The sequence below is a fragment of the Gallinula chloropus genome, assembly GCF_964237585.1.
Source record: "Gallinula chloropus genome assembly, chromosome: 28".
NCBI lineage: Eukaryota > Metazoa > Chordata > Aves > Gruiformes > Rallidae > Gallinula > Gallinula chloropus.
This window is the reverse complement of record NC_140113.1, coordinates 2,908,429-2,932,284: the sequence shown is the minus strand read 5'-3', so window position 1 is coordinate 2,932,284 and position 23,856 is coordinate 2,908,429. Positions and strand designations below refer to the sequence as shown.

Here is a 23,856-nt window from a genome sequence, read left to right as displayed (position 1 = left end):
TGGGGTGTTATTGCCATCGGTTTGTGATTTGGACAGTGGGTTGTCATTGTCCCTGAAAGTGATTGAAAGGAAAGTTAGTTCCCTGGCCATTAAAAGCCACGAGCAGTTAGTGAGGCAGCTGGTGGGCTACCAAGGGAGCTTTCAGGCCAGGAACATCTTTCTGTGCTGTCACATTAGGTTGGGGAGGTGGTGTTGGGTGTTTAGTGTTTGGGATGGTGAGCTGGCTTAGTGCCTGGAAGTGATTTAAAGGAATCTTAGTTCCTTGGACGTGTAAAGCCCTGAAGCCCAATGTTAGTGGTGCTGCTGGCCGGCTATCTGGGGAGGTTTCAGGCCAGAGAGATCTTTCAGTGCTTGCTCCTTTGTCCTGGTAGATATTGCTGGTTGTTTAGTGATTTGGATGATGGGCTTTGTAATTCCTGAAAGGGAGTTAAAGTAGAGCTAGTTCCCTTGATGTGGAAAGCCCTGAGCCCCAGTGTTAGTTGGGCTGCTGTTGGGCAACCTAGGATGGTTTCAGGCCAGGAACATGTGTCAGTTCTGGCACCTTTGGGTGAGGAGCTGTTGCTGGGCACACAGTGATTTGGGTGCTGGGCTGTCGTAGTGCCTGAAAGTGAAGGAAAGCAAACTTAGTTCCCTGGACATGGAAAGGCCTAGTCCCAGTGTTAGTGGGGAGGTTCAGGCCAGGAAGCCCTGTCAGTTTGGGCTCATTTGAGTATGGAGCTGTTGCTGGATGCTTAGTGTTTTGGAAGCAGTCTTACTGACTGCCAGTAATGGAAGAGGAAAGAGGCAGTTTTGGTTAATGGCTCCTCCGGGGTCTGAGGGTGCCCCTGGCCCCATGGCTCTTCCCTGACACAGCCCCTGCTCCCTGAAACCCAGCTGGACACAGCAGCTTCCTGGGGCTTCGGGACGGGACAGGGCACCCGGTGGGGGATGCGACCCCCGAGCAGCCCCGGGACGGGACGGGTCACCCCGTGGGGGATGCGGCCCCCGAGCAGCCCCGGGACGGGACGGGGCACCCGGTGGGGCTGCGACCCCCCAGCAGCCCCGGGACGGGCCAGGTCACCCCGTGGGGGCTGCGGCCCCCGAGCAGCCCCAGGAAGGGACGAGGCACCCGGTGGGGGCGGCGACCCCCGAGCAGCCCCGGGACGGGACGGGGCAATAATAAAGGAAATAAAGCAGAATAGAAGAAAATAAAGTAAATGAAGCAGAATAGAAGGAAATCAGCAGTTGCTCCACGACGCCGTGTGCGGCGCCTGTCTCCGGCCGCTGTCCCCGGCCCCGCAGGCGGCTGGAGCCCGCGGTCCCTTTAAGAAGTAGTTCCGGCTGCCCGCGGCCGCGCGTAGGGAGGGATCGGCGGGCCGGGGCGAAGTGCTGCGGTGCGAGCGGGAGGCGCGGAGCTGAGGCTGCAGGGCCGGGCCGCTGCCGCGGATTCTCTGCCGCCAGCCAGGTGCGGGGGAGCGGGGGGGGGGGGGCTGTAGGCTGCGGGGGGTCTGGGGGAGGCTGGAGGAGCCCTGCCGGGTGTCGCCGCCCCCGCAGCCCCCCGGGGTGGGTGGCGGTCGGTGCCCTGGGCTGGGCTGGGCTGGGCTGGGCTGGGCTGGGCTGGGCCGGGCTGGGCTGGGTCAGGCTCTCGGCGTGCGGGGTCCCCGCGGCCGGAGGGAGCGGCTCTTGCCCGTGTGCCGGGGTCTGGTTGCGAGCGGGTTTCTGTTGGCTTTGCGCTCCCCGAGCTGGACAGTCCGGCCTGGAAACCCTTCCCGGGATGGGGGGGGGGACCCTTCCCGTCCCCTCCCAGAGCCGACCCGGGGTGGGGGGGGGGGACCCTTCCCCGAGCGGCCCCAGCCGGCGCTGTCAGCCCCTCCTCGGGGTCCCTGGGCGGGGGTACCCGGCGGCGGCACCAGCCAGTCCAGCATCCCGGGATAGGGGGACAGGGGGAAAGCAGCGGCAGGAGCGGGGGCTTTGCCGGCGTCTCTGCGAAGCCGCATCTGGGATGCGCTTGGGGTTGAGTCCATCTGTCCCCTCCCACCCCGTCCCTCCCCAGCGATGCGGCTCAGGGTTTCTCCTGTAGGGAAAGTGAAGCTCCAGCTCCTCAGGTCTGTAAGTGTTCGGGGAGGGGGAGGGAAGAAGGGGGAATTCTACACTCTTTTCTGCTTGTGGAGAGCGGTGACTTGGCTGTCTGGAGGGAGAAGGGTGCCTCTCAGAAACAAGCTCTTGTTCTGCAAGCAGAGGAATGCCAGGCGTGGGGTGGCTGCCCCCGCTGCCATCTGAGGTGCTGCTCAGCTGCTGCCGTGTGAGGGGAGGATGGAGAGAAGGGAAAGGGCAGGAAGTCTCTGGACAGAGAGGAAAGGGATTTGAAGTTGCCCAGCACGGGATGGAGGTGTTAGGAGAAAGCATCTCTGTTGTTCGTGGGTTGTGGCCCTGGTGAAAGGCAACTTTCCCTCCTCCTGGGGCTCAGAGCTGAAGTGTGGCCACACTTCCTCCATCCCTTCTTTGTTTAAAGCCCCTTTCCAGCCTGAAGGTCTGCCAAGTTGGAGGGCAGGGGGGATTTTCACTTGGGGAAGGGAGGTTTCCCCCAACACCTGTTTATCACAGTCCCCAGGGCTTTGTCCTTGTACTCTGATTCCATTCCAGGCTTTAGGCTGGCATCCAGTTCTGTTTATCTCCTGTTGTTCCTTGGTCTGTATATTCTACCTTTCAGATTCACTTTCTGTCTTACTCAGGTGCTTGTGGAGTGAACCTGGGCAGAAGGGCGAACCTGTAACCTTTTAACATCCCAGGAAAGGGAGGAGCAGAGGGCTGGAAGTTTGTGCCAGATTGTTGTGGCAGCAAAAACTGGTGCTCTTGATGTATGCTGAGGAGCAAAGCCCAGGGGCTGAGCTGGTCCTGTGCCTGGCTTGCCATTCAGAGATGCTCTTACAGACATGCTCTTTGGTGTTGTGCAGCTGTGGTCAGACATGGAACCAGGCTCTCCTGCCCACTTGGCTGGGGGAGCTCGAAGTGCACTGAGCATCTCCAGCAGAGCCCTTCCTGACTTCAGCTGTCCTCTGGCACAGGATTGTCAGGTGCTTCCTTGTCCACGTTTGGCTCCAACGTGGTTCATTGATGGGATGCAAAATACCACCAGAACATGGGCCAGGGATCTCTGTGGCCACAATCCACAGGGAAAAAATGCTTCCCTTGTCAGCAGTGAGAGCGTGTGGGGTCAGCAAAGGGAGGTTGCAAAGCCTAACCAGGAGGATGTGCACAGCATCCAGATCTGGGGGAAGAATTGCCTTCAGCCTCAGAGTTTTAATTTCTGATAAGACAGAAAAGTGTTTTATGATACTTGAGCCATAAGTGCTGCTGTAAGTGGATCCATAACCAGCTTTGCTGGAGGTTTAGGAGCTTATCTTTAGAAATATCCAGCTAATGCTTCCAATGAAGGGTGCACCTGAGGCTGCCTCTTTATCCTCTCTTTTCCAGATGCCCTGGGAGGCAGAGTTATTTGTGACTCCTGGGTTGGTCTGTGCCTTGCTTCCCTGCAGAGCTGGTGGTGTGCTGAAAGTGCTGTGGTGCTCCTGATGAAAGTGCTGTGCTGCTCCTGATGCAACAGGCCAATTGTAGCTCCAAGAACCTGAAGCAGCCAAGGAGCAGAGGGGATGGAGGCAGCAGAGGCCCCAGAGAAGCAGCTTGGGAAGTGTGCAAAGCCAGTGTGCAAAATCCATCAGAGCAGGGCAGCTTCTGACCTCCAGAGAAGTCAGGTGAAGCCTGAGGAGTCTGGTTTTTATCAGTGTTGAGTAAACCTGAGGAGAGGCAGAGGTGGTGGTACTGCCAGGTGGTCTGTGTGCTGCTGCTGCTCCAGGGCTCTGCCCACCCTCCTGCTGCATCTCCGTGCCCAGCACTTGCCTGTGCCTGCTGAGGGACCAGCACGGTGCTTCCCAGGGGCTGGCTGGGTTTGGGTGAGTCACAGTTGCATGTCTCTGTGCTGGTAGAAGAGGAGATGAGCTAGAGCCATCCAAGACATGTTTCTGTTCCAGGCAGGAGCCTTGTCAGGCCTGTGGCTGTTCTGAAAGCCACTGTAGTTTCTTTCTTCATCCTCACTGCAGGCTTCTCTTCAGGCTGCTGTCTGGGCCCTTTTTTTTCCCTCCTTCTCCCTCTCACTGTGTGGCAGGAGGTCTTATGATGTGGTTTCTCTTGAGGTGATCTCTAGTTCCACATCAGTGGGCTTATTCCTTGCCTGGAGACATGCTAATTTCTTGGGTTCCTGCCCATCTCCTGGTGGAGGGGAAAGAGCAAGCCTTGTGGGCAAGAAACAATACTGTGTTTCTTCTGAAAGCATAATGTTAACATGGGGAGAAGCAGTATTTGCCAGTGGGATTAGCCCAGCCTCTGGGAAAGGTTGACCCTGTAGCCAGCTCATCTTCTGGCTCAATCTCAGGTGAAGGAGCTCATGGCCCTGACATCTCCAGGGTTCTCCAACCCACGGCCACACTGTTGAGAAGTACCTCTTGATGCTGCCCTTTCATCAGCCTTGAGGCAAAACTTGTGTCCCAAACTGGTGTCACCTCTCACTTGGGTGGGAGCAGATCCCAAAGTTTGAGTAGATTCAAAAATATCCCTGCCAGGACAGTAACACAGAGCCTGCAGAAGCTGGAAGAACATGTAGCTCACAGCTTGGACTTGATAAATACCACAGAGTGGCTGAGGAGTCCTCCAGTGGGGTCAAAGCCGGGCTGGGGGACAGCCAAAGGTCTTCTTGAAGGAGCAGCCTGCAAAAATGTGGCCCCTCAGAGCTGGAAAAGAAAAAACAGGACAAGGGGCAATGGCCTCAAGTTGGAGCACAGGGAGTTCCCCACCAACATGGGGAAGAACTTCCCAGTGAGGGTGAGGGAGCCCTGGGACAGGCTGCCCAGGGGGTGTGGAGTCTCCTTCTCTGGAGAGATTCCAGCCCCATCTGGACACCGACCTGTGTGACCTGTCCTGGGGAGCTGCTTTGGCAGGGGGTTGGACCTGATGAGCTCTGCAGGTCCCTTCCAACCCCTGTGATCCTGTGATTCCTGTGGCTTAGGGGCAGCTGAAGAGACTGTCGTGCTCCTGGAAGGCTCTCTGGGAAATGCAGGGTGATGGGGTGGCTGCCCAGCTTCCCATTTGGGAATTTCCAAGTCATGCAGCAGATTTAACTTGCAGGCAGTGGGGAGGGGGGTGGCCAGTGACTTTGTGGTGGAATATAAAGGGCTCTTTGTTTACCTGGACCTTGGGAATTCAACATTTCATATTCCTGCTGGCAGGAGCATGGAGGAGCAGAGAGAAGAGGTGGTGCTGAGGGTAATGCTGGAGCATGGAGTGATCCTGCAGTAGGAAAGACAGAAACACTGCAACACAGAGCTTGTAGAGGGGAGTAATTAGCTTCTGGGAAATCATTAGCAGCTACCTGGCCTGGGAGGCCTGACTCAGTGCCAGGCAGGGAGCCAGCTGATGTGGAAGTGCCACTGCACCAGGAATATGAATGGCCAGACATGCCTGCTGCAGCCCTGCTCAGCCCTCCCCTGCTGCCCCATGTGCTCCTCCCAAGCTTTGCCCTGCTCAGGGGAGGCACCAGGACAGACTTGTGTTTCTCAGGTCCTAAAACAATTCAAAAGAGCAGCTGAAAACCTCTTCCCATGAAGGCAAGCCACCTTGCTTCGTTCTGGGCTGGCTCCAGAGGTGCAGAAGCTGGTGCTGCTGGTGCCAGCCCAGCCTGACCCTCACTCTCCATACTAAAATTTCTCCTTTGATTGTGGAAACCCAGGGTCAGCTTGTACCAGACACTGAGGATGGCCATGGGAAGGGATCTGTGAAGGGGGTTGTGTGTGTGGAAATGGGGTGTTCTGGAAAAAAAACCAGCCTGTGTGCATCTGGCTTTGGGGTTTTCAGTTGTCCTTTTTGAAGCCATTTGCTCCTTGGGTGCACACTCTGATCTTGGCTTGAAGCACGTGCTGCCTCTGGTGTCCTGTGGCTGCTTTTATCTAACTGCCATGGGTGGGTTTGTGTCCTGTCAGCAGCTCTGGCCTGAGCGATGGCATCACCAGTGGGTGAGGACACCAAAACCAGCTTGGGGTGTGGTGTGGGCTCACTACCCACCCCCCCCTCTCTCACCCTGTGGGGACAGGGTGGCTGGCACAGGTTTGTCACCAAATAGCTGCAGGGAGCTTTTGGCTGGGCTGGTGTGAGTGCAGGCAGGGTGGTGACCTGCTGGAGAAGGACCTGGGGGTGCTGGTGGGTGACAGGGTGGCCATGAGCCAGCAGTGTGTCCTGGGGGCTGAGAGAGACAATGGGATCCTGGGGGGCATCAGGAGGAGTGTGGCCAGCAGGTCACAGGAGGGGATCCTCCCCCTCTGCTCTGCCCTGCTCAGGCCCCACCTGGAGTGTTGTGTCCAGTTCTGGGCTCCCTGGGATAAAAGAGACAGGGATCTCCTGGAGAGAGTCCAGAGGAGGGACAGAGATGCTGAAGGGCCTGGAGCATCTCCCCTGTGAGGAAAGGCTGAGTGAGCTGGGGCTGCTCAGCCTGGAGAGAAGAAGACTAAGGGGGGACCTTATGAATGTTTATCAATATCTTCAGTATGGGATGCAGGGGGAATGGGCAGCCCCTTTGCAGTGTCTGTGGGGACAGGACAAGGGGCAATGGCTGCAAGGTAGAGCAGAGGAAGAACTTTTCCCCAGTGAGGGTGAGGGAGCCCTGGGACAGGCTGCCCAGGGGGTGTGGAGTCTCCTTCTCTGGAGAGATTCCAGCCCCGTCTGGACACCGACCTGTGTGACCTGTCCCAGGGAGCTGCTTTGGCAGGGGGTTGGACCCAATGAGCTCTGGAGGTCCCTTCCAACCCCTGTGACTCTGTGCTTCTTTGAGTAGTGATGCTGTATGGCTCATCCCCTGGCAGGGCAGCAGCCTGGCTTCCTGAAAAGGCAGCTTGAGCAAGGAGTGGTTTGAAGAGCAGCGTGGCTGGCTGGGGCTTGGGGCAGGGCTTCCCTAGCAGAGAGGCAGCAGGACACGAGCCACCCCAGCACTGGGGTGGTTGGGAGGGAAGTGGCTGTGTGTCTGACTGCTGGCCAGCCTGTGCAGAGCCCCACACTGCAGCTGTGCATGACACAGGACTTCTGTTTCCCCCTCCTGCCTCTGAAGGAGGAACCTCTGCCCCAGTAGTGCCCATACAAGTTGTCGAGACGAGCTGAGCAACTGGGGAGTAATCTGCTGAGGCCAGAAGTGCAGGTAGGAGCTTGCTGATGTGCTGGCTTGCTCTTTTCAACCTTTATTTTTCCCCCTGACTGTTGTTAACCCTGCATGGTGTTAACAGCAGTGAGGAGCACCAAGTGCTGCTGGGGCAGGCACAGGCAGAGCAGAGTGGCTGTGGGCTCCTGGAAGAGGACTTTGGCTGTCTCTGCTGGGAGGGCAGGGCCTGCCAGGAGCAAAAAGTCAGGAAAGCCTTGGGAAGGCTGTGGCTGGCTAGTGAGGGAAGAGGGTTTTGGGCAGAGCCCAGCCCTGAGTGGCCATCAGCAGAAATCAGCATTAGGGAAGGGAATAAAGGGGGGGAAAATGAGCTCTCTGGAGGGCCAGGCCACCCCTTGCCACCCAGGCACATCACCTCCTTAACCTGGATCATCCTGCTCCTGTCCTTAGGAACAGCAGAGGAGCCAGAGGTTGGTTTGTACCACAGTGTGGGGCTTTCTGTGGTGGTTGAGTGATGTCAGAGGGACAACCAAGGTCCTCAGCCCACTGGTGACATGTGCTGCAGTCATGGCTGGCAGGGAAGGAGGCGTAAACAACAGGCACTGCAGGTTTCAGGGGGGGGTAGAAGGGGGTGGATCTTTTCCCTTATATCTGAAGCTTACAAATACAGCTCAGGTGCTTTGCATGGCACGTATCCTGCTTGTTCCTCACCCTCCCTCCCTCTGGTGTGTGCAGGCAGCGTCCTAGTGCTGCCAGGGCTGTGAGTCCTGCCTGTGGAGGTAGGTGTTGTCCGTGTGATATCATCTCCCAGCAATGCCAGGGATGCTCCTGCTGTCTGCTTCTCTTCTTTTTCCCCTTCTTTTTTTTTTCTTTTCCCTAGAGCTAAGTGTTTGTTTTAGCTTGATTGCAGTCAAAGACCATAATTAAGTAGACTGCATCTGCTTGAAGTCTTAGCTACTCATTTTGCTAATGCCTTCAGACGCTTATTTGTCTGCTGAGACGGTTGCTGCTGCTGTGTTGAGCTCCCCAGTTCTCATGAATGATGTCTCTGTAGGAGGAAGGAGTTGTTTATAGGACAGGTCCTGCCTCAATACCAAATAAGCCATATTAAAAGCCTCTTCACCCTGCTGAAATGACAATCTCTGCTGGAGAATGGTTGGTGTTTGCTCCTTGATGTGCGTGGCCGAGCCCAAGGGGAGTTTGGGGTTTGTTTCCACTGTAGTTTTGCCATTTGGTTTCACCCCACCCTCTTCTCCATGGGGTTCTGCAGCCACAGCCTGACCCCTCCAGAAATGTGTCCTTGGCCAGGGACAGAGCCTGGCTGCAGCCTCAGGCCAGCGTGGATGTGAGTGTGGCTGCAGCCATCAGACAGATCCTGTTGTGCCCCTGGACTGGGCACTGGGGAGGCTGCACCTCGAGTGCTGGGTCCAGCTCTGGGCTCCTCACCATCAGAAGGACATTGAGGTCCTGGAGCGAGTCCAGAGAAGGGCAACCAGGCTGGGGAAGGGGCTGGAGGGCAAATCCTCTGAGGAGCAGCTGAGGGAGCTGGGGGTGTTGAGCCTGGAGAAGAGGAGGCTGAGGGGAGACCTTCTCCCCACCTCCCCTGCCCTGCCAGGAGGGTGCAGAGAGGTGGGCGATGGTCTCTTCAGCCAGGGGACAGGAGATGGGACAAGGGGCAATGGGCTCAAGCTGCCCCAGGGCAGGGTCAGAGCAGCTGGGAGGGCAAAGTTCTTCCCTGGCAGAGTTGTCAGGGCTGGAACAGGCTGCCCAGGGAGGGGCTGAGTCACCTGTTTAACAGACAGAGAGATGAGGTGCTCAGGGATGTGGGTCAGCACAGGACAGGAACAGTTGGACTTGATGAGCTTAAAGGTCTTTTCCAACCTGGGGCTTCTGTGATACAGGAAAATAGGTGGGAGCAGAGTCACACTGTGCCAGGGATGCTTCCAGACCTCCGGGGCTCAGCATGGAGGGCGATGCTCCCGCTTCTTCAGGGCTTCTTTGTGTTCCAGGGCATCTCTCTCTCCATCTCCAGCATAAGGAAACCATTGTGAGTGCTTCTCTGGGACCCATTTCCTGCTGGAAATCCTGCAGAGTCAGCAGCCTGCCATCCACATTGCTCCTTACCCAGAGGCTGCTCCTGCCACTGCCCCAGACGTGGCACCGTGGCTGGGGTGGGCACAGCCCCCCCAGTGCCTCTGCCCCGCGGGGTCCCCTCGTCGCTGCTGCCACAGGATGTGGTGAGGCTGTGACACAGCTCTGGGGAACCGTGGCTGCTGCCTCTGCTCAGCTGCCCCTCCGAGCTGCTTTGCTGCTTCCTCACCCCACGTGGTGTGTCCACAGGCCTGTGATACCATCAGACTCCTCCCAAGGACACGGTTGAGCTTGGGGAGGTTCTGCTTTTTCTTCTCTCTCCATTCCTGGCTCTCTGTGCCTTGCAGGGGCTGCAGCAGCTCTTACAGCACCAAAGGGGTGCAAGGCCCTGACTTCACCTTCCAGCCTGGGGTGGATCTCTCAGAACCACATTCAAATGCCTTTCTGGTTGCTCCCAACGTGTGTCATGGCCCTTGTTGCCACAGGAGTTTGGATCTCTGCTCTGGCACAGGGCTGCTTGCTGAGCCTGTTCCCATGGGAAAAGCAGCGCTGGGAAGTGGTGAGCTTGTTCTTCATGGGACGAACCCAAAGTGGTTTGGGTTTTCTCCTGCACTGCAGTTAAACAGGGAAACACAAGGCCTTACTTGAAAATATCTTTTAAAAACTCTTTTTCTGGAGGATAAATGCTGATTAGCACTGTGCAGCATCTGGCAGAGGTGGGCTGAACTCTGGCAAAGGCAGTCTTGACCTTGAAGTAGGGATTTTCTTGCCAACCTTTGAGAATACTATTTACCTATTTAAACAGCACTGTGGCTTAATGTAAATCTAAGTAGATTTCTGCTTGGTGAAAGGGATTTGTTCACTCACCACCTTAGACAATGATGGAAACTCTTTATTTGCCAGATTCTGGAAGGCATCAGCCTCAGTTAATTTCTGCTACTTGATTTGTTTCTCTGTCCAGCACATGTACAATAATATTTTGGGTACACTCAGCTCTCTGCCTTGAGCTTCCATCAAAGAGCAGCTGGACACAAATTATATGAGGGGATGGATGTGGGAACAAAGGAGGTATAATTAGCTACTGATAAACAGAGCTGTGTTTCTCCTCAGCATCCTTTCAGATCTTGACTTGTGTCTCAGCCTCTCAGAGCTCATTCTCCACAGACTGCAAGAGGAAGGTGAGCCTTCCCCAGGCTTCCAGCTTTCAGACAGCCCTCAGCTTGAAGTGAGCTACACTGAAATGAAAAACAAAACCTGTTTATGGTCTGTCTGCACCTGCAGAAGAGGCTGTGGCTGGTGGTATTTCAGGGTGATCTCTTTCCGGATGCCTGAGCTACGACTTCTTCTTCTTCTTCTTCTTGTTCCCCTCCACCCTTTCATGTCCTGTCACGGTGCTGTGACAGTGCAGCTGTCTCAAGTGACTGTGCTGTTGGGCTATGTTTGGCAATGGACCTGAACTTTGCTGTAGGTTGTCACAACCTTCCCTTCTCAGTAGGTTTGTTTCCAAAGAGGGGGAGGCAGCGTAGGTGAAAGACCTGACCCAGGTAAAACCCAGCTTGTTTTACCCTTCTCAGCTCTTTGGGGTGTTGGAGCTCAGTAGGTGGTGGTTTCTGCTTGTTGCTGTGGGTTTGGGTGTCTTGACATGGGGATGTGGTGGGACTGTGCCTTGACATCTTCCCTCTTCCTTGGTGCCCCCATCCCCACATCGCTCAGGGGGACCTTGCAGGGGTGACTTCATTCAGACATGCTGCAGACCAGGCTTGGAGGGAGGCAGAGGGGGGGAAAGCAAGCTGTCACTGGCCTCCCCTCTTTCTCAGATCTGGAGTGAGGGCCCAGATGGTATCCCAGATCTCTTCCCATGGGATTTACACAAGGTTTCCTGTCGAGAGAGCTGCTCCTAATCGCTGCCCTTCTGTGCTGCCTTGCAGATCAGGACCAGATGAGCAGAGGGAGGTTCCTGTGAAGATCAGAGCTACCCCAGCCCTGCCCTAGGAAGTGGCCCAGCAGTGCTGTGTCTCCACCTGTCATCACTACAGACCTGGAAAAGCAAGAAGAGGAGAAAGATGTCCCACGCCTTAAAGCAAGTCTTTAACAAAGACAAAACCTTCCGGCCCAAGCGCAAGTTCGAGCCGGGGACTCAGCGCTTTGAGCTGCACAAGAAGGCTCAGGCCTCCCTCAACGCTGGCCTGGACCTGAAAGTGGCTGTCCAGCTGCCCCCAGGAGAGGAGCAGAACGACTGGGTGGCCGTGCACGTGGTGGATTTCTTCAACCGCGTCAACCTGATCTACGGCACCATCAGCGACTCCTGCACCGAGCAGTCCTGCCCGGTGATGTCCGGGGGCCCCAGGTACGAGTACCGCTGGCAGGATGAGCACAAGTACAGGAAACCCACAGCCCTCTCTGCTCCCCAGTACATGAACCTCCTGATGGATTGGATTGAGGTGCAGATCAACAACGAGGACATCTTCCCCACTAACGTTGGTGAGTTCCGTTCCGCCCCGCGCCTTGAAGGGGGAGGGGAGCTGGTGCAGAGCCTCCTGCTTTGAGACCTCAAGCCCTGTTTCTGCTCCAGGAGATGCACAGGTTGCCCCTATGGCAGAGCTCTTTCCTTCTCTGCTGCTCAGAGGTTGTTAGTATTAGCAAGCTCCTGAGAAACTTCAGAGCTCTTCTGGAGAGCTAAACCACCCAGAGCTGTATCAGCTCCTATTTGGAGTCACAGGTACCTCAAGGAAAGCTGAGCTGAGCCTAGGCAGTGAGAGTAAGAGGCTGCTCTTAGTCACTGATGTGACTCTTGGGTGGTTCATGGTCTTCTGAAGGACAGTTCTCTTTGAGCTGGTTGCCAGCTGGGGTTCACTCCACGGGCTGTGCATCAGCCTGGTGACGGTGGCCACGCTCCCAAAACTGCTCTCTGGCCTTGGCTGACTCTGCCCTTTCTAGCTCAGCACTCCCTGGCCCATGCTCAGTGGTTGGTTGCAGCAGGCTGGGATGCTGCCATGTGCATGGAGGGAGGGAGGGACAGGGCTTCATCTGTTGCCAGAGCCACTGAAATGAGAATTTGGCCTAAGATACTTAAATCTGCATATCCACAGGCAGCTTTGGGTACTGGCTGTGGGACAGAGATGTTGAAGGACAAAGATGTTGAAGGGAGCAGAGGAACAGGAGGGGAATCAGCTTGTTCAAAGGGGAGATAATGGCAGGACAAGGGGGATGGATTAAAGCTGAAGGAGGGGAGGTTAAATTAGATCTTAGGGGGAAGTTCTTTCCAGAGAGAGTGGTGAGGGGCTGGAACAGGCTGCCCAGAGAGGGGGTGGGTGCCCCATCCCTGGGGGTGTTCAAGGCCAGGTTGGATGGGGCCCTGGGCAACCTTGTGTAGCTCCAGGCCTGGAGGTTGGTGTCCCTGCCTGTGGCAGGGGGGTTGGAGCTCTGTGACCCTTGGGGTCCCTTCCAACCCAGAATATTCTTTGATTCTGTTGGGTTTTCTGTTTATTTTGTGCTGAATAAGATGTGAGGATTCAGCATCTAAAGCTGTAAGTAAATGTGATCCATCCTGTTGAGAGCTCCTGTCTTTGAGATGCAGAAGACACGATGCAGCAGAGCTCCCTCCCTCCTGCCCTGGTGTTTATCCTGCTGATGCTCTGAGGAAACACAGCTGGCCCCTGTTTGGGACACATCTGCCATACAAGCATCAGCAGGACTCCTCCATCCCTTCCTAAACCTGCCATGAGCAGGCAGAGTGATTCTGTGATGCCTTTAAAGAGGACCTGAACATTTTAATCTGTAACCGAAGAGCTGAAGACATCCCAAAATAAGAGATAACTGTAGGGAGTTAACAGCACCAGCTTGTTCTCTTGGGAGGTTGTGTTTTGCACTGGTTTGTATAAACATGCCAGAGAGGAACAGAAGAAAACTGGATCAGGCTGAAACAGCTGCTGTTTCCAAGGTTGGTCACTTGCTTTGGTCACTAACAGTGATCAGTGGTGTGCAGCACTCTCACTGAATAAACTTGTGTTTTGAAAAGCCTGAGCACAGAATCCCCAGGTTGGAAAAGACCTTTAAGCTCATCAAGTCCAACCATTCCCATCCTGTGCTAAACCAGATCCCTGAGCACCTCATCTCCCCTTTTTTAAACACCCCCAGGGAAGGGGGCTCAGCCCCTCTCTGGGCAGCCTGTTCCAGCCCTGACAACTCTGCCAGGGAAGAACTTTTCCCTCCCATCTGCTCTGACCCTGCCCTGGGGCAGCTTGAGCCCATTGCCCCTTGTCCCATCTCCTGTCCCCTGGCTGAAGAGACCATCGCCCACCTCTCTGCACCCTCCTGGCAGGGCAGGGGAGGTGGGGAGAAGGTCTCCCCTCAGCCTCCTCTTCTCCAGGCTCAACACCCCCAGCTCCCTCAGCTGCTCCTCAGAGGATTTGCCCTCCAGCCCCTTCCCCAGCCTGGTTGCCCTTCTCTGGACTCACTCCAGGACCTCAATGTCCTTCTGATGGTGAGGAGCCCAGAACTGGACCCAGCACTCGAGGTGCAGCCTCCCCAGTGCCCAGTCCAGGGGCACAATCCCCTCCCCAGACCTACTGGCCACACTATTCCTGACACAAGCCAGGATGCCATTGGCTTTCCTGGCCCCTGGGCACACTGCTGATCCAAACAGGGTGGGGAAAAAAAGAGGGGAACTGGGAAACACCAGGTGCAGGAGCCCTTTTGTGTCAGAGCTGCCTGTGTGGCTGATGGATTTTAGCCCCAAGGAAGCAGTTTAACCCTGGCTGAAAGTTTCTCATGGTTGTGTCACCCCCAAGGTACTCCCTTCCCCAAGAACTTCCTGCCAGTGGTGAAGAAGATTCTCTCCAGGCTCTTCAGGGTCTTTGTCCATGTCTACATCCACCACTTCGACAGGATCACCCAGATGGGCTCAGAGGCCCATGTGAACACCTGCTACAAGCACTTTTACTACTTTGTGAAAGAGTTCAATCTCATAGACACCAAGGAGCTGGAACCACTGGTGAGTGTCTTGGATGGGCATATAGGGTGTGTTGGGGTCCACAGGAGGTGTGGGCTGGGGCTGGAGGAGTCACAGGGGTCTCTGGTACCTTCTCCAAGATTGGTGGCAGATTCAGCACATCAGTTGGCCTTGGAGTTGGGCTGTCCAGGATACTCAGGAGCCTGAGTGCAGATGGACTTAGGGGACTGGGAGCCAGGATCGTGTGGGCATCAGCTGGGGGATGTCAGCTTGTTTTCCAGGCCAGGTTGGATGGGGCCCTGGGCAACCTTGTGTAGCTCCAGGCCTGGAGGTTGGTGTCCCTGCCTGTGGCAGGGGGGTTGGGGCTCTGTGATCCTTGGGGTCCCTTCCAAGCCACACCAGGCTGGGATTCCATGATTCCAGCAACTTCCTTGTGTTTCTAGCAGCTTGCTGGCCCTGTTTGCATGTGCTGTGTCTGCCCAGCACTGTTACCCAGCCGAGGTGGGGCTGGTGTAACCCCCTCCCTGTGCTTTGCTTCCCATGCTGAAAAACAAGGCCAATACCCCCCCTTCACAGGGAGTCTGAGAACAAACCCAGATCCCTGAGGTGGTGATGGTGTGTGTCAAGCTGTAGGCAGCAGAACAGCCTGAATAGCTGAGGGCTGGTGGCAGGGGGGGTGTTGGGGCTGGTGGCAGGGGGGGTGTTGGGGCTGGTGGCAGGGGGGGTGTTGGGGCTGGTGGCAGGGGGGTTTGGGGCTGGTGGCAGGGTGTCCTACCAGGGGCTGGTGGCAGGGTGTCCTACCAGGGGCTGGTGGCAGGGTGTCCTACCAGGGGCTGGTGGCAGGGGGGGTTTGGGGCTGGTGGCAGGGGGTTGGGGCTGGTGGGAGGGTGTCCTACCAGGGGCTGGTGGCAGGGGGGGTTTGGGGCTGGTGGCAGGGTGTCCTACCAGGGGCTGGTGGCAGGGGGGGTTTGGGGCTGGTGGCAGGGTGTTGGGGCTGGTGGGAGGGTGTCCTACCAGGGGCTGGTGGCAGGGGGGTTTGGGGCTGGTGGCAGGGGGTTGGGGCTGGTGGGAGGGTGTCCTGCCAGGGGCTGGTGGCAGGGGGGTTTGGGGCTGGTGGCAGGGGGTTGGGGCTGGTGGGAGGGTGTCCTGCCAGGGGCTGGTGGCAGGGGGGTTTGGGGATGGTGGCAGGGGGTTGGGGCTGGTGGCAGGGTGTCCTGCCAGGGGCTGGTGGGAGGGTGTTGGGGCTGGTGGGAGGGTGTTGGGGCTGGTGGCAGGGGGGTTTGGGGCTGGTGGAAGGGTATCCTCCCAGTCCCTGGGAACAGGAGTTTGGGGGGGACAGAGGGGTAAACAGGGACCTTCCCAAGCTGGAGCCCTTAGTGTCACTATGTGCCTGAGCTGACTATTTGCTGCTAACCAAAAGTGTGGCTTCTTCATCCACACCCTCACCTGGCAGTCTGGCTCTTCAGTCTCAGTCCCCTGCCTTGTCTGTCCCTTTGGCAGAAGGAAATGACCTCCCGGATGTGCCACTGAGCCTGGACCTTCCTGCTCCCACCCTGGAGCCCCTCCTGAGGCCTCTGAGTCCCCTCCTGGGTTGGAGCCAGATGTGAGAGACGTTTTGTTAAAGAAATCTCTATATTTTTAATGAGTTTCAGTGTAAAACTGTGAGACTGCAGGAATATTTTTGTAAAGATGCTCTAGAGGAACTAGTTTTTTATAGTAATTTCTATATATATATATATATATATAAAAAAACACAAAAAGAAGTCAAAAATATCTTGGGCCTGTGGGTGGCAAGGCCCCCTCTCTGGGGAGGGCAGAGCTGCCCTGTGCTGCCCCCTCCCCTCCCCTTCCCTTCCCCCTGGCAGCACCCAGTGAGCTGAGCACCCAGAGATGCTTCAGAGCCTCTTGGTGCAGCTGGTGGTGCTGTGGAAGTGGTACTTCCCCTCCAGCCCCCCCATTCCCCACCTGTGAAAGGAGGTGATGTGGGGGTTGGGGAAGAACATGCTGCCTTGCATGGGGCTCCTGGGGTGCTGTTTGGTTCCAGTGCCTCTTCCACTGGCTCTGAGTCTGGTTTTTGGACAGAGCTACTTTTGTGCCCACCCTCCACTTGGCATCCTGGCCCCAAGGCTTGGCCCTCCTTGTGTTCCCTGCAGAAAGAGCCTACACCAGTGCTGATGGCATCTGTGCTGGAGCTGTTGTGGATCTGCTCTTGCCCCTTGCAGCAGCTTGGAGCTGAGCTGCTCCCCATGCACTGAGGGATGGGGACCTGCACCAGCAGCATCAGGCCAAGCAGACCCCTTCCTGGGGGGAAGGAGCAGCTGGGATGGGCAGAGGGAAGTAGTCTCCTTCACCTGAGCTTCCCCATCTCTGGGGTATGCTGACCCCAAAAGGCACAGGGCTGTTTTTCCCCCCCCCACTGCCCCCATGGACCATTTTCTGCCTCCCATCAGGGTACAGAGCTTCTCCCTCTTCCCCAGCAGCACGTCCCCACTCAGCTGCACCCAGAGCCCCCCCCACAGCCAGCACCCACTCCCCTGGCCAGCTCTGGTGCATGATGAGAGCCTTGTGGTGCCCCTGAGGTAGCAGGTTGCTCTACCTCAGATTTGGGGCAGGGAGCAGGGTTTACAGGAAGAGGAAAAAGGTGTTTCTATGAACAGTGACCAAACTCTCCCACTAACCACTTGTTCCTTGCAGAGCTTTTCTGTGTCCTGGAATCTCTGTACATATGTGACTTTAGTTTCTTGTACTACCCTTAGGACACCTGTCCAAACACCACTAGAGTTCTTCAAAATGGAACCAATAAATTATGTGATATTTACCTCCCATGCTCTGGTGCCTGGCTCCTGCTTCCAGGCTCATCAGGAAGGTTCTAGCAGCAAAGCAGACAGGGGCTGTTTGGGCTCCTGGGGCAGCTGGCTGCAGAAATGCTTCCTCTGCTTGCTGGAAGTGTGTGTGGTGTGTGTCCCTGGGGGGGTGTGATGTCCCTGGGGGGGTGTGATGTCCCTGGGGGGGTGTGATGTCCCTGAGGGGGTGTGTGTCCTTGATGTTCTATACCTCCTGCTCTTGAGGTGCCATGGCCAGGCTGGGCTGAGCCCCTTTCCCTTCTTCCCAGGTCTGTGGGGGCAGAACCAGGGGATCCAGAGCTCAACCAGCAGCCTGGGCTTGTCCTGACTTGTCTCTGCCCTGTCCCTGTACCCACAGGCTCCTGCTCCCAGCTCTGAAACGTGGATGTGTGTGTGGATGGGGAGGCAAATTCAAGCTTCCAGGCTTGGTGCAGGCACTCTGCTGCCCTGAAAGGAGCTGTGGGCACAGCTCTAGAGGCTGCCAGGGTCCCCAAGTTGTTTTCTCTGGCCTGGAGGTAAGAGGCTCCCAGCTGTAGCTCCTGGCTGTGCCAGATGTGGCTGTGCCAGATGTGGCTGTGCCCAGCCTGCAGCACCCTGTCCCACCTCTCCTTCCTGTGTGGTGAAGGAGCTGAGCCCCCCTCAGCCCCCTCCAGCCCCCTGCAGTGTTTTCACAGGCACAGAGCTGTGTCAGCCCCAGCTGGGTGCTGTGAGGTGGGTGCCTGGAGCAGAGACCCAGCGTTGCCTGGGGGGGGGAGCACAGCACCCCCAGCCCTGCTGCACACCAGGAGCCAGGCTGGGTGCTGTGCACAGAGAAGGGCTCAAGCCTGCAGGGCCCCAGGCTGTGGTGGGGCTGCCAGGAGGCACTGAGCAAGCTGGGGTCTGTAGTGCCTCTCACACCAACCTTGGGTGCTGGGAGGGTCTGGGTGGGAGCAGCACCCATGCAGCTGGCACCTGAGGGGTGCCAGCTCCCTTCTGGGGACCAGTCTGCCTGCTGCCCTGGGAGACTGGCTCAGCCAAGGGAGAAGGAGGAGAATAAAACACCTTCCAGGGAGAAGAGCTGCCCAGGCCCAGAGCTGCTGCTGCAGCCTCCCCATCCTCCCTGGCCTGTGGCTGTTGCTCAGACAGGTTTGCAGAGCCACCCCAGCCAGTGCTTGGCCTTCCTCTACCTCTGCCTTTTCCCCTCCACCACCCAGGCACCACCCTGCTTCACCTCCCTGTGCTGGGGGGGCCTTGTGTTCACCCACCCTGAGCCACAGCTGCCTTGCTGCATGGCAGAGTCTGCAGGTGAGTGGGCTGCAGCGAGCACCCAGAGCCCAGCCCAGCCTGGCAGAGGGGGGGTGGCTGTAACCCAGCCCCCCTGGGAACCATCCCTTGTCTCCCCAGGCACTGGGGGGGGGGTGCAGAGATGTCACAGAGACCTGTGTGAGAGCCCCCAGGGGAACAGGTTTTGCAGAGCTGCATCACAGCACCTAGTTTGGGTGGGTAACGTGCCCAGGGGCTCCAGCAACCCCTCTCTGTGGGGCTGACCCCTTCCCAAAATGTATCTGCCCTGGAGCTGGAGCAAGCAGAAGCTCACAGGGTGCCCTGCCCTGCCCTGGCAGGGAGGGGGCTGTGTTCAAAGGGAAAGATTCCCTTTCCCTGGCTCAGGGTGATGATGCCCATGGTGCCTGAGGAAGGGGCTGCTCACCCTGCACCCACACAGGTGGGGCACCTGCAGCCCCTGAATGCTGAGGAGCTCAGGAGCTTTAAGACCTCAATTCCTAACCCCCCTAAACTGGGGTTTGCTTAAAACTGGATGGTGGTCTCTGAAGCTGGGCAGCAGTGACAGCACAAAGCCCTTAGTGCCCAGCCCCAAGGGGCAGAGGGGCTGGGGGGCTCCTAGGGTGGCTGTGGCTCAGTCAGGGGACGTCCCTGGTGTCTGTGCTGGGTGAGGATGGGGATGTCCCCAGCTGCTGCTGCCTCCTCGAGCAGTGGGTCCTGCTCAGAGCATTGCTGGGGCTCTGCTGTGCCACTGAGTGTGGCCTCATCCCTGCCCTGCCCCTGCAGCCTCATCCCTCCCCTACCCTGGCCAAGGATGCTGCTCACTGCTGCTCTGGGCCCTGGCCCATGGCTGCCCAGTGTCTGAGAGCTGCAGCCTGGACCAACCCTTTTCCCATCCCCAGGAGCTGCTGCCTCCTCCTCCTCCTCCTTCCACCTTTGGGCTTGGGAAAACAAGGGCACAAGGTGGCAGAGGGACGTGTCCCTGAGCAGCTCAGCCTCCCTCAGACCTTGGCAGCACCGTGGCCACCCACTCCTCCATCCTCCATCCTCCATCCCTCGGCCTTGGGCAGGCAGCTGGCAGCTCTCCAGGTGCTCTGAGTGTGCTTTGTTTTCTTTTCCCAGGACAGCAGCTGCCCCTGGGACCGGTTTTACCCCCCCCCAAGGGCCCTGCAGGACCTTGCAGCCCCACAGCCCTGACCCACCACCCACCTCCCTCCCTCCCCAGGCAAGGGGAACGGGGGTGATGGGGGCTCCAAACCCCATCTGGCTCCCAGGGCCACCCTGCAGTGACTTGGCTGCAGTGGGTTGGGGGCTCCTCCTGTGGGTTTCACCCCCTTCCCCAGGGAATCTGGAGGATGGAGAGGTACAAAAAGAGCCTGAGGGGTTTAAGACCTACCTGGAGGTGCTTCTCCCCCCTGCTGCTGGCAACCAAGGCAGGACCCCCACTGCAGTCTGGCACCAGCCCTTCTCCACAAACACCCCAAAACCCCAGTTCCTGGAGCTCTTGCCACTGGTTTTCCAGGCTTGCAGGGAATTCCCTCCCTGTGGGGACTTGGCCCATCTTCCCCACAGGTGTCTGTACTGAGTCCTGGCCCAGCCCCCCCAGCTCCCTCTCCTTGTCCCCTGGGTTTGGCTGTGGCCCCATGAGGCTGCTGGGCAGTGGGGGATGCTCCCTCCAAACTCAAGAGGCTTTTTTTGGGGTGAAACCACCCTGGGGTGTGTTTCTACCCTCCCTTGGGGTCACACTGGCTGCTTCAGCTGTGGGTTATAGCTGCTCCTCAGCCCCACAGCCCCTCCTTTGACTGGGGAAACTGAGGCACAGCACCACCTTCCCCACTCAGTGTGTGGCCACATCCCACCACTATCCCCAAGACAAGCTGGGTCAGGCAGCTCTGCCATGGGGCTGCAGGGGGAGGGTGGGGGGGGGCAACCCCAAAACGTGGCTGCAAAGTAGGAGCTGGAAACCCAAGTGGGGTTCAGCCTGGCTCCTTTCCTGCAGCAGACAGGGCGTGAGGCACCAGGGTCCTTGAGTAAAGCTGGGATGGGGGGGGGGGGCAAGCACTGGGATTTGGGGGTGTGCTGGAGCCCCAGCATCCCACCCCCTCAATGGGGAGGCAGGTTGGGGGGGGGTCAGACCAGCCTGAGCACCACAGGAGCTGCCCAAATTCCCATGGCTGTGGCATCAGGGCAAGGAGGGATGTTGGGAAACCCTGGCACGTGAGCCAGCGTGGCCGTGTGCCCACGTGTGCCTTGGCCTTGCACATGTGTGTATCCCCTGTGGCCCACATCCCTCCCAGCCCAGCCCAGCAGTAGAACCAGCACTGGGAGGGACAAACCTCTGGGTTTGTGCCTGGCAGGAAATTCCAGGGGTTTTTTTGCAAGGTTTTTTATTTGAAATGGAGCCAGAGCTCCAAATCCTCCCCCTTCCAGGAGAGGCAAGCTGGGCCCTCCTTGTGTCAGGGAAATAACACAAGGAAAAGGGATTTTTTAGTGGCTTTTCCCTTCTAAATCAGAGCAACAGGGTAGGGGGGGGAGGAAGCTCTTCACACCCACGAGGGGCCACCCAGAGGAACCCCCTGCTCCTGCCCACGCTGGGGCTGACCCCCCATCCCTGCTCAGCGTCAGGGCTTCAGGACAGGCTGTGCCAGCTGCTGGAGGGGTGGCAGGTGGGCAGGGTGGGCACGGTGGCCGCCCTCCTGCCTCACACTCTGCTCCCCACAGCAACAATAGCCGCCTTCCGGGACAGCCCCGCTCGCTTTCCTGTTTTCCTTTGGCCTCTCCCAGCCTGTGGGGCTCCAGCAGCCCACAGGGATCCCCATCCTGGCAGCACCATGGGGTGCAGGGGCAGGTGATGCTGTGGGGTGGGGCCCAGGGGCAGGTGATGCTGTGGGGATGGGGGCCCAGGGGCAGGTGATGCTGTGGGGAGGGGGTGCAGGGGCAGGTGATGCTGTGGGGAGGGGGGTACAGGGGCAGGTGATGCTGTGGGGAGGGGCCCAGGGGCAGGTGATGCTGTGGGGATGGGGGCCCAGGGGCAGGTGATGCTGTGGGGAGGGGGTACAGGGGAAGGTGATGCTGTGGGGAGGGGGGTGCAGGGGCAGGTGATGCTGTGGGGAGGGTCACAGGGGCAGGTGATGCTGTGGGGAGGGGGGCACAAGGGCAGGTGATGCTGTGGGGAGGGGACCTGCTGCAGGCTCACACTGGCTGCCCTGAAAGAGGGGTGCAGCCCAGGAAACACCCCCCCAACCCCGACTTTCACCCCTAAAACACCCATGCACAGGGGAGCCCCAGAGGAGAGCAGCCAGAGTTGAGCTCTGGGGGTGGGGAGGGAGGGTGTAGAATTTGGCTGGACCCCACATGCACTGAGCTGTGGGAGGAAGAGAGACCCCAGCCTGGGCTTGGAAACACAGGGGATACACCAGGATGCAGGCAAAAAACTCCAGGGAGGAGGATGCCAAGGTGCTGGTGTGTAGGTGTCACATGCAGGGACACACGTGTGTGTGTGTGTGCAAACACCTGATGAGAGGATGCTGGGCCACCCCCTGCTTCACCCCCACAGTTCAGTGCACAGCAGCTGCCACACAGCACCCAGCCCCACACAAGGGCCTGTCCCCAGGGTGCTGGGGGATTGGGGGGGGTGAGTATCCCAGCACCAGCAGGAACCCCCAGCAAAGCTGCAGTGGGCACTCGCTCCCTGCCTGCAGCAGCCTGAGACCCGATGCTCTCGTCACACCTGGCTGCAAAGCTCTCACCCACAGCCCAGCAGCTGCAGGAACCTGGTCCTCGTGCCCCTGCTGCCTCCTGGGGCTCCTGGGCCTGGTTTGGAGAGTCGCCCCAACACCTCCTGGGTCAGGGCTTTTCATGGAGCAGGGGGGGACATGATGTGGGAGGCCTCAGATGGAGAGCACGCAGTGAGCGTGCAGGGAGCGTGAGCACGGAGCGTGTGAGTGTGCAGGGAGTGTGCAATGAGTGTGCAGTGAGTGTGCAGTGAGCGTGCAGTGAGTGTGCAGCTGGTGTGCAGCTGGTGTGCAGTGAGCGTGCTGCTGGTGTGCAGCGACTGTGCAGTGAGCGTGCAGCTGTTGTGCAGTGAGTGTGCACCTGGTGTGCAATGAGTGTGCAGCCAGCGTGCAGCAAGTGTGCAGCTGGTGTGCAGTGAGTGTGCAGTGGGTGCGCAGCTGGTGTGCAGTGAGTGTGCAGCGAGTGTGCACCTGGTGTGCAATGAGTGTGCAGTGAGCGTGCAGCGAGTGTGCAGTGAGTGTGCAGCTGGTGTGCAATGAGTGTGCAGGGAGTGTACAGCTGCTGTGCAGCTGGTGTACAGTGAGTGTGCAATGAGTGTGCAGCCAGTGTGCAGTGAGTGTGCAGGGAGTGTGCAGTGGGTGTGCAGTGAGTGTGCAGCAAGTGTGCTGTGAGCGTGCAGTGAGTGTGCAATGAGTGTGCAGTGAGCGTGCAGCGAGTGTGCAGGGAGTGTGCAGTGAGTGTGAGCATGGAGTGTGCAGTGAGCATGCAGCTGGTGTGCAGTGAGTGTGCAATGAGTGTGCACCTGGTGTGCACTGAGTGTGCAGTGAGTGTGCAGCTGGCGTGCAGTGAGTGTGCCCTGAGTGTACAGCGAATGTGCAGCTGGTGTGCAGTGAGCGTGCAGTGAGCATGCAGTGGGCGTGCAGTGGGTGTGCAGTGGGCGTGCAGCCGGCGTGCAGCCGTGCAACAAGCACCACGCCGTGTGCCACACGTGCAGCCGCCAGGCAGGGGCCAGGCAGGGGCCACGGGACAAGCCCGCGGCGCAGCCACGCGCAGAGGCCACGGTGACTGCGCGTGCACCACGAGTGACACGACCTGCCCGGCACACGGGACCCGCCAGCGGGCAGGGGCTACCGGCGCTGCGGCCCCTGCGCCGTGACCGGGAGTCCCAGGGGCTGCCCACGGGTGTCCCCACTGCACCCCCGGGTGTGTCCCCGGGGCTGTGGGTGCCGGCGCTGCCGCCCTGTCATTACCGGCTCCGTGACCTACATGGTGGCGTAGGCAATTTTGGAGGCATCTGCCTGTGCTGGAGCCGCCCAGAGTCCCAGCGGCCAGGGCACCCCAGGGCAGCATCCCCCCCCCCCCCCCCCCCCATCCCCATCCCCATCCCCATCCCCATCCCCATTCCCATCCCCACCCCTCCTCTAACTCCGGGAGCCGAGACCCTGCACCCCCCCCGCCCCATCCCCATCCCCACCCCTCCTCTAACTCCGGGAGCCAAGACCCTGCAACCCCCCCCCATCCCCATCCCCATCCCCATCCCCATCCCCATCCCCATCCCCATCCCCATCCCCATCCCCATCCCCATCCCCATCCCCTCCCCATCCCCATCCCCATCCCCATCCCCATCCCCCCCCATTCCTATTCCCATCCCCATCCCCATCCCCATCCCCATCCCCATCCCCCCCCCATCCCCCCCCCCATCCCCATCCCCATCCCCATCCCCATCCCCATCCCCACTCCTCCTCTAACTCCGGGAGCCGAGACCCTGCAACCCACCCCATCCCCATCCCCATCCCCCCCCCATC

The 23,856-nt window shown here is 58.5% G+C and overlaps 1 protein-coding gene across 1 annotated transcript; it reads left to right on the top strand.

Moving 5' to 3' along the window:
- Positions 1 to 1,375: 1,375 nt before the first annotated feature.
- MOB3A (MOB kinase activator 3A) lies at positions 1,376 to 15,823 on the top strand. The gene is made up of 4 exons (XM_084276174.1): positions 1,376 to 1,444; positions 11,191 to 11,743; positions 14,053 to 14,255; positions 15,714 to 15,823. The coding sequence occupies exons 2-4, from the start codon at positions 11,326 to 11,328 to the stop codon at positions 15,741 to 15,743; spliced, it is 651 nt and encodes a 216-aa protein (XP_084132300.1). The 5' UTR covers positions 1,376 to 1,444; positions 11,191 to 11,325; the 3' UTR covers positions 15,744 to 15,823.
- The last annotated feature ends 8,033 nt before the right edge of the window (positions 15,824 to 23,856 follow it).

Bases quoted from the DNA above. Each gene is read 5' to 3' on its own strand.
- MOB3A (XM_084276174.1), top strand. From the start codon at position 11,326: ATGTCCCACGCCTTAAAGCAAGTCTTTAACAAAGACAAAACCTTCCGG. The intron at 11,744-14,052 runs GTGAGTTCCGTT...GTCACCCCCAAG, and splicing joins CATCTTCCCCACTAACGTTG to GTACTCCCTTCCCCAAGAAC. The intron at 14,256-15,713 runs GTGAGTGTCTTG...TCCCTTTGGCAG, and splicing joins CCAAGGAGCTGGAACCACTG to AAGGAAATGACCTCCCGGAT.